The sequence below is a fragment of the Castor canadensis genome, chromosome 4, assembly GCF_047511655.1.
Source record: "Castor canadensis chromosome 4, mCasCan1.hap1v2, whole genome shotgun sequence".
Lineage (NCBI taxonomy): Eukaryota > Metazoa > Chordata > Mammalia > Rodentia > Castoridae > Castor > Castor canadensis.
In genome coordinates, this window is record NC_133389.1 from 179,334,312 (window position 1) to 179,349,725 (window position 15,414).

Here is a 15,414-nt window from a genome sequence, read left to right on the forward strand (position 1 = left end):
GGCTTTCATCATCTTTAAATCTTGTGCCTATGTCTTCCGGAAATGCTTTGGGAAAAAGGGGCGAGTTAAGAAAGCCCACAAATCCAAGACTCACTGAGAAGTGGGTGGGAAATAAGGAGAAATTTTGTTGTATTCTCCAATCAGTTGCACTCTTGAAAACAGAATCAGAGTTAAATTCATTTTATTCTTATTAAGGAAGTACTTTGCCGTAAGTTAGACATCCCCATAGCACTGTTTTAAAAAATAAAAATTATTTACATCAGGTGTGGTCATACATGCATGTAATCCCAGCTACTCAGGAGGCAGAGATAGAGATCAGTTTGAGGCAGAGATAAGGAAGATCAATTGAGACCCCATCTCAACTAATAGCTGGGCATGGTGGTGCACACCTGTCATCTTAGCTATGCAGGATGCATAAAATAGGATTGTAGTCCAGACTGGCCTAGTCAAAAACATGAGAGCATATTTGAAAAATAGGTATAAAACAAAAATGATTGAGGGTGTGGCTTGAGTAGTAGTCTGGGTCATAAGCAGGGCTCTGAGTTCAAACCCCTGGATAACAAAAATAAATAATTCACATATAATCACACTGGCCACAAACAACCACTGTTACTGCTGCAGTTTGGATCTTAAATGTTCCACAAAGGCCCCTTGTTGAACGTTTGGTCCCCAGCCCTTGGCACTGTTGGGTGATAGTAGATCCATTAAGAGGTGGAGGCTACTGAGAAAAAGTTATATTCCTCTGAGTGTGCCCTTAAAGGTGATATTGATACCCAGTCCTTCTGCTTTCTTTGCTTCCCAGCTGCAATGAAGTGAGCAGTTTCCACCACATCTCCTACAATGACCTGCCCCACCGCAGGCCCCAAGCATCAGGGCCCAGTGACCATGGACTATGCCCAAGTAATCCATTCTTTATAAGCTGATTTAGCTCAGGTGTTTGTTATAGTAACCAAAATCTGATTAACACAGTTACTGTTTTGGCAAATACACATACTTACAAGGTATTGTAGGTATACCTAGCGTTTTCTAACATTCCTTATGAGTCTATTTTGCACTATTACCATGAAACACATGAGGCAACTAACTTACAAAAAGGAAATAATTATTTAGCCTACATTCTTAGGGGTTGAAAAGCCTTGTGCCTGGCTGGGCTTAGTTCTGGTGAGGGTGGCAGAAGTTGGCATACAATGGCAGAAGTATGTGACAGATGTGAAACCATTGCTCACATCTTGAACTAGGAGCAGAGCCGGAGCACCCATCTGGAATCTCACAGTCCCCTGAGGGCACACTCCCACTGACCTAAGAACCTCCCATTAGGACCTAAGGTTTCTAGCCCCTCTCAGTAGTGCCCAGGGCTTTAGCACATGGGCCTTTGGAAAATACTCCAGATCCAAGCTATAGCATTCTGTCACTGCCCCAAAGGTTCATCTGTCTCACAATGCAAAATACCTTCATTCCACCCGCACCCCAATATTTCTCAATTCTACTGTTCCAGCATTACTCAAAAGTCCAAGGCCAAAGTCCCATCAGAGATACTAAGTTAACTCACTTGTGAAACTAAAAATTTAAAAACAAGTCACACACCTACAGGATACAGTAACAGCGTGGGCATGTGGTAAATATTCCTACTCCAAAAGAGAGGAAGAGGAAATGAAAAGGGGGCTCATTTCAAAGCAAGAATGAAACCCAGTAGGGCAAACATTAAATCCTAAAGCTCCTTGTCTGGCATCTGGGGCAGACTATGATGGGGTGTGGTCTCCCAAGGGCTTGGTCATTTCCACCAGTGTGGCTTTGCTGGACACAGTGTACAAGACTGGCTCCCTGAAGCTGGTTTTTATGCTGCCTGAAGCTTTCTGTAGTGGGCATTGTGTGTTGCTGGCATCTCTATCTTCCTGGGTCTCCACTCTGTCTTGGCTCCCTCAGCTTTACCACGCATCACCCCATTAGGTTCTTCTACCTTGCAGCACAATTCTGCCAGGCCTCCTGGGCTTTCCTGTGGAATCTCAGAAAAGGCTGCTGTGACCCTGTATCTTTTCATTCTTCAAGCCTGTAAAACCAGCTTCATGGATGATATCAAAGTCTGATATTGGGAGGACACAGCCATGGCTATAGAGTGCTTGCTGGTTGAATGGGGGAACTGAAATCTGAGCAGCCCTGGACACAGAAGTGACATAACTTTTTCTTGGCCCTGTGAGCCCCTCATGTTTCTCCCCATTCTCTTGTATTCTACCCCACTGCTATGAGAACTGTCTGATTGAGCCTTACTCAATGACCTCACTGTAACCTCAGCCAATAGCTAGTCAACAGCTAGCCCTCAGCCTCCCATCAGCTGACTGAATATGCATGATAGACTCCAGTTGTCTTGAGTAGACATGGTCCAGGTCAGCAGAACCAACCAGCTGACCCATGGACTTAGGGACAATAATGTTTGTTTCTAGTCATTAAGTGGTGGTTTGTTACACACCAATGACTAACTGACACAGTCACTTCTGGCTTTAAAGCATGATCTTTTCATGTATTCTGTCTGAAAACTCACAGAGGACAAATTTGTCAGCTATCCACTTTTTGTCCACCACAAGCGTGGAGAACCATGCTTAGCTGTACACAGTAGGCATGCAGTCAATGTATGTGGATTTTATTTAAATTGCAACCATGTGACTTGAGTAATCTTTGGAAGAAATGAAGTGGGGAGTGGGAGGAGGCAATGCAGAGAGGACTGCACATAGAAACTGTCTATTCTGTGTTCATCAATGAGTCTCCAAAGGGAAAAGAACTAAGAACAATGCAAGAATTTTTATGGAGAAAGACATGTTTGGCATGAAGCACAAGAAACTCATTTTCTAATCACCCAAATGCCATGAAGTAGGAAAAAAATGGGTTGCTATCTTTAGCCAACCAGGCTAAAGAATTCCCACTGGCAGGATGGGCAAATTCAAGTATATATTTTAACCAAGAACCTTTGGACCAACATGGCTCTGAGTCTTATTCTTTTGCCCTGCAATGAATACTTTCCCAAAGGCCAGTATTTCATTGTGCAAACTATTGATCTGGACCATCTTTCTTAGCTACAAGTGACAGGGGTATACTTTCTGACCTACTTTTAGTTTAGGGAGGCCGGGTTCCTGTTCTCTTACTTGTCTTTGAGGTTCTTTGTCTTCTAAATAAAGAACTTAGTGGGGAACCACTTCTCCATCCTGCACATTGCTCAGTCCTTGGCAAGGAGGCATCCTCTTCCCCACACTTCCCATCCTGAGCTCCATCTCCTTGGGACTTGTGACTCACCCACTCCCACCATTTCCCGCACAGGCCATAATACATAAGCACACACATGTGGGCAACAGAAATATTAAATGACACCGTGATGTGAAGCTGCTATCCCAGGGTACCACGTACTCCTCAAATCCCTTCAGGGGATTGAGGAAGGCAGTTGGATCTCAAAGTTCCAAGGGTCTAGGATCTAACAGTCTAAGGAAACTCTCCCATCCTGCCAGGAGACTGATTCCTCATGAGAATTGTGGAGAAGCCCAACTGTCTCCCATGGACAGCAGAACCTGCCATTTGTTCATATTTCCATTGATGCATCATTAGGCAAAGAACAGAGCTTTTCTTTGTATGCTTTTCCATCCAGAAGAGGACTCTGTGAAAAGGTCCCAGATTTCAGAGGTAAAGAGCACAAGGTGATGAAGGGCTCTAGGCTGGACCTGAAGATCAAAAAACTTGGGACAGGAGGAGAAATCTGGGAGCTTTTAATTCTCCATCTTGACACTCATGCTGGTGTTTGTCAGCCTTTAAGAAGCTGTAGGTGTTGACAGAGCCCTTAAAAAGGGGTGATGAGAATAGCTGAGTTTATTAGTCACAAACTTTCCATGTCTAGAAAAGAGGAAGAGACTCTTCCTAATCATTGTATTATCTATTACTGTGTAACAAATTTTCACTAACTTAGAGGCTTGAAAGAATACCCATTTCTTATCCCAGTTTTCATGAGTCAAGAGTCAGAGGTAGTTTAGCTGGGTTCTTTGCTCTGGGTCTTAGCAGCTACAATCTAGGTGTTAGCTGGGCTGCATTCCTTTCTTAGTGCAGAGTCCTCTTCCAAGCTCATGTAATTGTTGACAGAATTCAGTTCCTTCTGGTTGTGGGACTGAGGCCTCAGTTCCTTACTACCAGGCCCCTCCATGGGCAGTTTACATCATGGCTGTTTAGTTTTTAAGGCCAGCAGGATATCTCTCTCCAGTCTGCTAAGATGGAGTCTTTTGTTAATAATGTGCTCATGAGAGTGACTTCCCATCCTCTTTGCCGTGCAACATAACCTACTCAAGGGAGGGACTTCCCACAGGCATTGCCATATAAAGTAACCCAGTCAAGATGAGACATCACATCAGCTTTGCCATATTCTAATGTTTAGAATCAAGTCAATGCTTTGCCCACACTCAGGTGGATTTAAACAAGGGTGTGAATTACTGGGGAGTTATTTTAGGGTATCTTGTCACACCAAGAATTTTACAAATCTCATTTATCTCAAAAGAACTGAAGAGATGGCAGAAGTAGCTACAGACTTGAATGGAGATGTGTTGGAGGAAACAGAAGACCTCGAACCTCTTGAATCAGATGACAGTGGTAAGGAAGTCACCAACATCCCTGTAATGTCTGTTCCTCCATTTGCACAGTGGACATGATGCCACAAGTGCAGCTGGAGGCCAAGGTTGCTGGAATATCTCCTGTGACAGTCATCTCACTGTGCCATCTTTGTTTTAGGTACCTTCCAACAAGTTGCAAACCTTCTGAACATCATGGACAGCGAGTCATCAAAGACAGACACAGCTGGGTCAGGTCTTGACATGCGGAAGACCCTGGCCTCAGTGATAATCACAGAGAAGGCCATCACCAAACCCTCTGTGGTGATGAATGCTCTTATCCACTGCCTGCAGGTGCCCAAGGTAAGGCCATCTCACCCTTGGTGCTATCCTCTGAGAGCAGCCACCTTCAGCTGCCTGTATCCACCTGCTACTTAGCACCATTTGTGTACATCAGAGACACAGTGCCAGGTGCTGGAATGCAGAGATGGGCAAGGCTGGGAGGTGCTCACTCCTCCAGGGCCATTTATGGCTGGGGCTTTCATATTCTGAAAGCTCCTTGTGGTCTACACAGTGGGTTTTGGAGCCACCTCATTGGGCTGTGGGCTGTGGATTGGTTGGTATTTTAATCTACTCAGACTGCCATAACAGAATACCATAGACTATGTGCCTTAAGCAACAGAGATTTATTTTCTCAGAGTTCTAGAGCCCAAAAGTCCTTGATTAAGGTGCCAACAGATCTGGTTTCTGCTGATGTTCTCTTTCTGACTTGCAGACAGCTGCCCTCTCCTTTCCTCTGTGCAGGCACACAGAGAGAGCTCTCTTTAGCCTCTCCTCTTAGAAGGACACCAGGCCCACTGGATTAGGGCCCCACCCTTATGACCTCATTTCACTTTAATTATTTCCCAAAAGCCTATCTCTAAATACCATCCAACTCAGTGCTAGTGCTTCATCATAGGAATTTTGAGAGGGCACAACTCAGTCTATAGCAGATTTGTTTGTTTATTTATTTATTCTTTGAAAAGCGTACACATGGACAACTGTATATATCTCCAGGAGCTGGCTAACTCTGGAAGGGGAAGTCTCTCTAGGGTCAGTCATGCCAGATGTCAAAACATCAGAAACTACAGAAAACTAATACATAGGCATAAGCCTTAATCAGAGGTCAGTGGCAATAAACTAGAAGTAATCATATTTTTTAAATTAACATGCATCAAAGATTTTATTTATTCCTTAATGAGTGAAGGAACCAGCAAAGTGTTAATTAAAAGTTGTTCAAATGAGAATTTGTATTCTTTATCAGACAAAATCCATTTATGTTTTCCTGAATAGGAATTATTTTCAATGATGTAGAGGAAACATTTACCATCAGTTCTCTATAATTTAACTTCCATCACCATAGACCTGTAAAATAGCCTAGACAATCAGAGGCCAGCCAAAATGCACAGCCCCACAGTGATCTCTGAGCCTCCACCAGACAACACCAAGCCCTCCTCTAGAAGGCCACTGAGGACTCACTTTTACCATTTTCCATATCTTTGATAGGTTTTCTCTTGTAGTTATAAATATTCCCCAAAGGCCCACCCTTCCTTCCTCCCTCCCTCTCACCTTCTCTCTCTCCCTCCCTCCTTCCCTCCCTTTCTTCTTTCCTTCCTCTGATTGACATAATAATAATAATAATAATAACAATGATACACACTTATGGGGTACAGTATGATGTTTTGAATCATGTACACATTGTATAATGCTCAAACTAGGTATTCACCATATTTATCACCTTAAAATTTTATCATTTCTTTATGAGTACATTCAAAATCCTCTCATCTAGCTATTTTGAGATATACAGTGCATTATCACTAACTATAAGTCACCCTATTGTGCAATAGAGCATCAGAATTGTTCCTCCTCTTTAACTGTCATACTGTGCCCACTGATCAACATCACCCCATCCTCCTCTTCTTACTCTCCCCAGCCTCTGGTAATCTATTTATGGACCTTGAAGTTGATTCCATAACTTGGCTATTTTGAATATGCTTTCCCATTTTTATTGAAGGTCATTCTTGATCACAAAAATATGATCTTATTATAATTTGCCTGTTATTTATATAGGGTGATAATTAAGTATATAGGACTCCTTGAATTTGCTTTGGAAACCTAGAGCATGCATTCTCAATGGATAAAACTCCCAAGAGGATAAAACTTGTTCTTGAAGGATGAAGAAAATTCTAATTTTTATGTAGAAAACATGGATATATGTACACTCACATGGACAGGTATATAGTATATCCATACTATTTAAGTTTCACTGAGGAGCAATTCAGACTACAAAAGCAATTACAGTAATAAAGGTTGGAAACATTGACCTAGAGCCATTCATAACTGAGCAGCTATTAAGGCCACAGAATTCACTTTTTGTCCAGGAGTTACCAAAGGGAATCTCTGCCTGGAGTTCTACTGATCTCTATTATTTTCTGTCCCACACCTAGAAAACTGAGGCCCAGATTTCTGTGCTGGTTTTCACCAGCAGAACTTGAATGCATTCTTCTCTTCTAGAGGCCTTCAAATTTGCAAAGGTTCCTGGACTTCTACTACCTGAGGCAGCAGGCATTTCCTTAGAGGCTTCGCAAGCATTGAGCTTACATATAAAGTCAAACTTCGTTCTTTAAGAGTGGCCTGTCTCCTTGAGAGGCAGAGATAGGAGAATCATGGTTCAAGGCCAGCAGGGGCAAAAAGCATGAGACCCTATCTGAAAAAATAACTAAAAGAAAAAAGGGCTGGAGTGTGGCTCAAGTGGTAAAGCACCTGACTGGCAAGCTTGAGGTCCTCGGTTCAAACCCCAGTACCATCCAAAAACAAAGAAAAAGGATTAGCTTATCATGCCTAATTAAATGAGGGCCATTCTCAAATGTGACTGTATAATATTGTCCTGGGTATATAATTGTCAGTCCAATTCCATCCTAATTCAGGTCATCTTAAATGCTGATCAGTACTGCCCAATAAGGAATCAAAAGAGAGAGAGAGGCACATCTGTCTCAAGTGCTCCCTCACTGGGGCAAAGGGCAGGGCAAGCCTGTCTTCTTGGGCTCTTAAGATGTCTAGTGTCCAGAGTGTAGACAGCTTCCTGTGCGAGCCATCTGACACCTTCCTTGCTAAGTATTTACTGAAATAGAACCAGTTTGTAAGCTGTATTGACAAGGCCAATTGGATAAGTGGGAGAGAAGTGGAAGAAGTTGGAGATAGAAGATCTGAGATCTGAGACTTGGTGGTTGGAAGATGGTAGTCACCTTCTCCAGATGGGGTGGAAAAGAGGAGGACAGTAAGAGATAGAGGAGATGGAGTCATGGTTGGGGGGTAGTTGGAGTCCATCCCTTACCCTATGGCCCAGCCAGGGGTCTCCCTACCTACCATGCTTATTCCCAGATTTCCATCCAGCGCAAGGTCGACATTTACAACATCCTCCAGAACATCATCCAGCAGGAAGGAGAGCTGGAGGGGCAGTGTGTGCAGAGGCTGGTGACCATCGCCTCTGAGGAGATGAGGGAGATCCCAGAGGTAGCAGGGCTTGGACTCCATTGTGCCTTCCCTCTTATAGTCTAGGAGCTGGGCCCCTTGTGGACCTGGCCTGAGAGGCCCAAGACCCCTCTGCAGTCACCTCGTGGCACTGGGAAGGCTGAGCCCAAATGTGGAGGGGTGTGGGGTTGGGGGCTTCATGAAGGCCCAGCCATTGGTAGTACTTCTCTATGCCTTGCAGATGGAGAGCTATATGAAGGCAGAGGTGGCCAGTGACACTCTAGTGGCTCTCTCCCGAAAATACTTCAGTTTGGTTATGTATGAGCTTCAGCACCACCTCAAACCCCTAATACTCACCGATGAATTTGTCATTGTCACCTTGGCCAAGCTGGCCAATGGCAACGGTAGGACTCTGAGGCCAGGTCCAGTTAATGGCCCATTTGGGACAGCCTAAGTCTCCTTCCAGGTCTCTGCCTCTCAGTCTTTGCTATCTCTGTCTCTGACTCCTCCCTCCCTTTCCATTTCTTTTTCTCTGATAGTCCTTTTTCTGGCTCTTTGTGTCTCTGTCTCTCTCAGCCATTAATATTCTTCCTGTGTCTGCCTCTCTTTTTTTCTTTATTCTTCTGTCTCTCTCTGTACTCTCCTCTTTCCCTGCTTTATTTTCTGTCTTCCCACCTCTGTTGCTCTTTTTATTTCTTTTCGCCCTCCCCTCCTTTCCTATCCTTTCATCCCACAAATATGTACTGAACTCCTATTCTCTGTGGAGCTTGTGATGGGCATTGGACCATAAGGGTGATTAAAACACACATGGTCCCTATCCTCAGAAGGGGACCATAAATAAGCAAGAAAGTAGATTTTTATATCAGACAATAGGTGGAAGAGAACAGCCAAGTGGCCATTTGAAATCAGACTGTCTGAGGTGCTCTCATCTATGTAGAACCATGAGTGAGATTGCCATATTTTAGCTGAGACCTGAATGATGAGATGAAGATGTCCCTGTGATGAACAGGATGGGAAGAACATTCCAAATGGAAATAACACCATGTGAAAAGGCCATGAGGCAGAAAAGAGCTTGGTTTCTCTGAAGACCTGAGAGGTCACTGTGGCTGGAGGTAGAGAGAGTGAGGAGGAGATGGCATTAGGTGAGGAGAGTTAGGTAGGGCCAGTGGCTCACCAAAGTCTGGGCTTTATTTTGGGGCACTAGGGGACTCATGAAGGATTCTAAGCTGTAGAAAGTTAAGTTCAAGGAAGACCATTCTGGCCATTGTGTTGATGGAGAAGGGCTGGGTAGTATGGAACTGGAGGGGATGGCCACGTTTGGTGACAGTGGACAGCTATGAGATGGACCCTGGCTGATGCAGTCAGTGTGGGAGTGAAGGCACAGGAATCAAGCAAATGTGTGGGAGGGGGAGCACACTCCCAAGAGGGAAACATGGGTGAGAGTTTGAGGACTCAAGTAAAGATTCTAGTTTTGGGTGGTGTCTGGGCAGAGAGGCTGAGGAGGCAGTGGAGTTACGGATTTCTGAATGCAGAGCTCAGAGGTAAGTCTGGGTTGAATATTATTCTACTAGCCCCAGATTGCAGGCAGTGTTCAAAGCTATCGTCACACAGGGAGTGAGAGTAGCAATAGGAGAGCTGGGGCAAGAAACCGCAACATGGAAATGTCCTCGGAGGAGTCATAAGAGCACTGGGAGGGAAAGGAGGACAGGGTGTGTCAGGCCTGTGAAGGGCAGTGCAGATGCAGATCCATGGGGCTACATCTAGACAGATCCATCACAAGATGAAAATACCCTAGGTCAAAAGTGTCTTGAATCTACTACCTTACTAAACACCATGGCTTAGCAACATTGTGCACTATATAGTCTCAGCTTCTTCCCTCAGGACTTGTGGGTGAGCCTGTGAGCTGCCTGGTGCTCACAAAGCACCAGGTATACAAAGCCCTAGCCTGGGAAAGGTCCAAATTCAAAAGTGGAAGTATGGTTTCTTGGGAATGCATATTGTAAAGTGTAATCCAGAAAGGGCCAAGACATCAGGTGCTTCCATTTCTGCTGAGTGAACAGTATGAGGAGTCGGAGGGGAGGGTTGTGGGGGTGTTGCTTAGTATCCTGGAGATGGAGGTCTGGCTGGGAGGTGAAGGGAAAAGACCCTGAGAGAGGGGTCAAGATAGGGAGATAAATGTAGATTTTATCATCTTATCATTATGAATATGCATATGATTTTATTACTATCAAGTCTGAGGAAGGTTGGAATGGCACTCGCAGAGTGAGTGGAGGGGTCTGTCAGGGGTTTCTCTTTCTTCTGTGTCTGCAATTCCTCTCTGCCTGCTCTCTTCCTCTGTTGGCCTCATGTCCTCTCTGTAATTCTCTCATCTACCATCATCCACCCAAGGACCAGGAACTCTGGGGACCCCTCAGGAGTCAGAAAGTGGGTCCCCGGAGGCAGAGGTGTTTTGTGAGCTCACCCTGGGAGTCTTGCTTTCCTTCCACTTTTGCCTTCCTCCTTCTGTGGCCCATTGTGTCCTCTCATCTTCAGTCTCCCTCTGGCCTCCTCTTCCTGCTACTTTGTCCTTCCCTCTTTTTCCTGCTTCCCTTCTCCTGTCCATCTTCCTTTCTCCTTCCCCGGATTCTAGCTCACTCTTTTTACACATGACTGATTCCCACAGTTTCCCCAGCCAGAGCAAAGGGTTCCCTGACTCTAGACTATTGGGGGCTGGAGGCAGTGGGCACCAGTATTGCCCTCTCTGCCTTCTTCCATCTCACCCATTCCTTAACTCTCCATCACTTCTTCCCTACCCATCAGTGTTTGAGTTCATGCCATACATGGGCATCACGCTGGCTACCATATTCACCATGCTGAGACTGGCCAATGAAGCCAAGATGCGACAGGTGATCTGTAGTGGTGCGTTTCCCACATGGGCCCTCAGGTCTGGCCTGATCAAGATACTGGAGAGGGAAAGCAGAGTAAGGAGTAGGTAGAAGGGTTGTTGAGCAAGAGGTATGTTGTACTTGTTCCCAAACACTTGCTCAATCTCCTACTTTGTTTGGCCTGTGATCAGCTCTCTTGGAGCAGGTGGCTGAGACATGTGGATGCCTTTTAGAAGTTGATGACTGTCGCTGTGGCTCTGTGTACCTTGCTGTATACTTAAGCATTTCAGGAGACCAGAGAAGGGTGATGGGCATTTGTAGGAGAAGGTCAAGGAAAAATGTCTCCTTTTGGGACTTGACTTGGAGAAGGTCTTCAATGCTATTTAAATCTGATCCCCTTGCCCCAAGGTATGGTTCCATAACATTGCTGTGAGCTAAGAAATACTGATATCAGAGAAAAATAGGGTCAAGTGTGTTCTTCTTCCCTGGAGACCCTAGGGTGTAGGCAGAGAATCGTCCTCCAGGCCCCAACTTTGACCTGGCATCCTCAAAAGGTAGAGGCCTGGATACACCCATGTACCCAATGTTCACATGAATGTGCAGAATCAGGGACTGAATCTGGGTAGAGAAGGAAGAGAGGAGGGTCTCAGCAAGCCAGGGAAGGTGGGTGAGAAGGTTTGGCTCTACCTCTTGCTGCTCTGGCCCCATCTGCCTCCCTGTGCCACTGGCAGCCATGGCGACCTTCTGTGGGACAGTGCAGTTTTACCTGCGGCACCTGGAGGGCAGCGCGTACCCTGTGATGACAGAGGAGCAGTTTGCTGTGAAGCTCTTCCCCATGTATCGCTACTTCATTTCTGTGTGGCTGAAGCACCAGCAGCCTGAGGTGAGACACACCTTGTTTGGGAACCATGTGCCCTTTGCTTCCTTCAGTCAGACTCCCCAGTCTATGAGGTCAGGAGATAAAGAGAGTCCACTGGACCCAGCCTTATTCCTGGGACCTCAGAAGGCCCATAAGATTTGGATGCCTAATGGTATAGACCAGCAAGGCTTGCTTCATGAGCTGGACCTCGATAAAGGTCCTAGGGAGGCATAAGATGCATGTCACTATACTTCTGAGAGTCACTGTTCCATACTGGCACTCTCCCAGTGTCTTGCTAATGGGAGTTGTTTCCACACCAACTCTGTGATGTAAGACAATTTTAAAAATAAGGAAAATGAGGCACATGGGTTTAACCACCACATGAGGCCACTTGGCTCGTAAGTGGGACTCAAACCAGGTCGTCTGGCCGCACTATACCACTTGTGGTGCCTTGGAGCAGAGCCTGGACTCTTGTCTTTAAGGTCCCCTCTGTTGTGTGTCTTTGGGATCTGTGGGTGGGGCTGAGATTGCTGACCCTGCTGCGTTTGGGGACCATGCTTCCTGTGGCAGGTGAAGCTGGGGGTTATCAAGTCTCTGAGGTCCATGCTGAACATCCTCCTGCCTAGTGGTGACCTACGGGAGCAGGTCTATGACTACATCCCAGTGTTGCTGGCTGAGTACCAGGGTGGCCTGGAGGCCCTCTTCATCACCCAGGTGAGACCAGGTGCCAATGATCCTGGACAGGTGGCTCAGGAAATATGGGATTCCAAGTGTCTGAGGGTATCATCTGGGAAGAAGGGGATGCAGATATTTTAACATCATGTCAAGCAAACCAAACGTCTGTCCCCTACAAGGGGTCAGGAAACCTGGCACTTGTCAGGTGTGTGGAAAATAAACTCTGTCTTGTAGCTCTCAGGGAGATCCTAGCCTGCTGTTAATCCTTAGGGCCGCTGCAGCTAAGTGCCATTAGGGTGTTCAAATCCTAATTACATCGTCACAGGCCTTGTTTCCAAGTAAGGTAACATTCTGAAGTTCTGGGTGCACATGAATTGGGAAGGACACCATCCAGCCCCCTCCCACAGCCTTTAACACAGTGTGAGGAGGTGTTGCAGGGTTTGGTGTGGAGGCCTGGCCTGGGCTGATGGACACTGTAAAGAGGTTACTGATCGACAAACAAGGCATGGTCCTAAGCTGTAAAAGCAAGGGATAGAAATGAATGTGACAGATTGAGGGAACCACCTGTGGATCATTCTGGCTAAAGAATGGGACTCACCTCCACATGGCTAGTAGAAGAATGTGAAAAGGGCCTTAAGTGCCATTTTCAGTGGCCCACATAGCACTTTCCAAGTTTACTATGTATAGGAGTCACTTGGGGCTAGTGGAAGTACAGTCTGACCCATGGGTCTGAAGAGGGCCTCAGTCAGCTCCTGGGGGTGCTGGTACCACCACTCAATAGCCCACTGAGTAGCAAGGTCTAGAGTTGGACCCTGAGTCAGCAGAAAGTGACCTGCAACCATCCATCTATCCGCTGCAGGTCTTGAGACAGATTTTGGAAGTGTCATTCACCACTAACACTCCCATTCCCCAAATGCAGCTACACCCCACTTTCACAGAACTGCATATCCAGGTGAGGCCAACAAGCCCCAGCTGGTGGGGACATCCTCAGGGTGGGTCAGCAGGAAGCAGCTGCAGGAAGTGGCCTAGGCCTTGGCTCACTTTCATCCCTCCTGTAACAAGGGCTGGGCTTCTCCTTGTCCCAGACCCCTATGATCTGCCCCTCTCCCTGCATTCCCCTCTCTGCAGGTGTGCACCAAGGCTCCAGCCCACCATCAGTTCAGCAGCCAGAACTTGACAGAGATCATACACTGCTTCATAGCCCTCGGTGAGGCTCCAACACAGGGCTGTTCCTTGCATGCCCCAAGCTTTGCAGGGATCCAAGGGTGGTCCCAGCTCCTCTGAGTGCTGGGGTTGGGGCTGATGCCCTGAGCTGGTCTGGGGCCCAGCAGGCATGACTGAAGCACTCCTTCCACCCAGCAGCTCGCTCCTACCCCAAGGAGCTGATGAAGTTCTTCTTCAGCCAAATGGAGATGAGCAAGGAGGCAATCCGTGTGGGGACGCTAACTCTGATCAAGGCATTGGTGAGCATGGATGGTGAGCATCAGTGGGGCAGGCAGGAGGGGCAGGATGGAGGAAGGGAAGGTGACTCTACTTATATCAGGGCCACTGCCACTTCATCTTTTGTAGACACTGCTGGGTGGGCCAATGGTGCCAAATTTCTTGGTTGCTTCATATTTTCTAATATTGGAACCTAACCATTGAGGTTCCCCACCACCACTCTTCTGGGTCTGACTCTCAAACTCTTAACCTAAATCCTGCTACTGACCTCTAACACTAAATCAAAGGCTGGATATCAGGTCTAAGTAGACCATGTAGGTATAATCCTAAAGCCTAGAGACTTAACGCCCACCCTGAATCCCTGACTGTAATCCCTAAGCCAAAACTTAAACCTGGTCTTGAAATTGCCCTTATGGTGTGCTGGGCACAGTATCATCTCATTTACTTCCCATAGCAGCTCTGTGAGGGAGGCACCGTTAAATTCACATCTTACAGGTAAGGAAATGGAGGCATAGAGGGCTCCATAATTCACCTGAGGTCACACCTGGGTGCAATGGAGCCAGGATTTGATCTCTGGAAGCCTGGCATGGAGCCCACACTCATCACAGCTATGCTATATGTCTGGAGCTGTGTACCCAGCTGTGGGAATTCAGTGCAGGGCTTCAGCTCTTGGGTGGAGTCCCCGCTCTCAAGGGTTGTCCACCAGGGTCATATGAGTCATCTGCCAAGCAGTGGCCAAAGGAACAAGGTGTAAAAACAATGCCCTCTGGGCTTGAGGTCAGGGCACTGCTGTGGGTACTCATAGGAGAGGGCTAGGTCCGGGGGGAGCCTGGCCAGTGAGAATACTAAGAAAGTGTCCCTGAGCTTGGGAGCTGATGAAGGGGACCGAACATGAGGGGGCAGGGACTTGCCATTTGACTTCTTCCTAAGCCACAGCCCTTCAGGCCAGTCTTCCTCTTTCAGAGCCCAAAATGAGTATCAGGACCATCTACCTGGCCATTCGGGTGGTCAAGCACACCCTTTCTGACAGCCGGTCCAAGGTAACAGGGCAGGGATCTGGAATGGATGGTGTACATGGGGACTCTGGCAGGGAAGCCAGCTCTGTGGGGTGGAGGACTTTGAAAGAACACCTGGATTCTGGCCAAGTCCTGACCAGGGCCAGAGGAGAGAGAGGCCAATGAAAGCTGCAGGTACGCAATTAGGACATTTTGTTTTCACCCAGGACCCAGCGTTTTCAAGTTGTGCCTCTAGCTCCTCCTTGCAGGGAGGAGAGGTCAAGCAAACCAGCTTCTGTGACAGCTGCTTGCTATGTAGGGCTTGTGTAAGGTCTTTACTGCAAATGAGTAAAGCAAATGGAGAACTCTCTCACCCCGCTAAGAAAAAAAGGCTGAAAACCACAGCCCCAGACTTCACACAGCCACAGGCAGCCTGGAATGTTGCTCTGGCTGCAGACTGGAAAAGAGATGCCAGGGCTAGGGGCACCACACAGAGATTT

General features: G+C 46.8%; 1 protein-coding gene across 1 annotated transcript in view; it reads left to right on the forward strand.

The window, feature by feature from the left end:
• The first annotated feature begins 4,532 nt into the window (after positions 1-4,532).
• Positions 4,533-15,414, forward strand: part of Mroh2a (maestro heat like repeat family member 2A) — a 42,095-nt gene continuing 31,213 nt past the window's right edge. Inside the window, 11 exon segments of the mRNA XM_020178784.2 lie at positions 4,533-4,614; positions 4,753-4,934; positions 7,992-8,123; positions 8,323-8,485; positions 10,881-10,979; positions 11,677-11,828; positions 12,375-12,518; positions 13,339-13,431; positions 13,608-13,686; positions 13,842-13,955; positions 14,883-14,959. Of these exon segments, the coding sequence (XP_020034373.2) occupies positions 4,533-4,614; positions 4,753-4,934; positions 7,992-8,123; positions 8,323-8,485; positions 10,881-10,979; positions 11,677-11,828; positions 12,375-12,518; positions 13,339-13,431; positions 13,608-13,686; positions 13,842-13,955; positions 14,883-14,959 (1,317 nt within the window).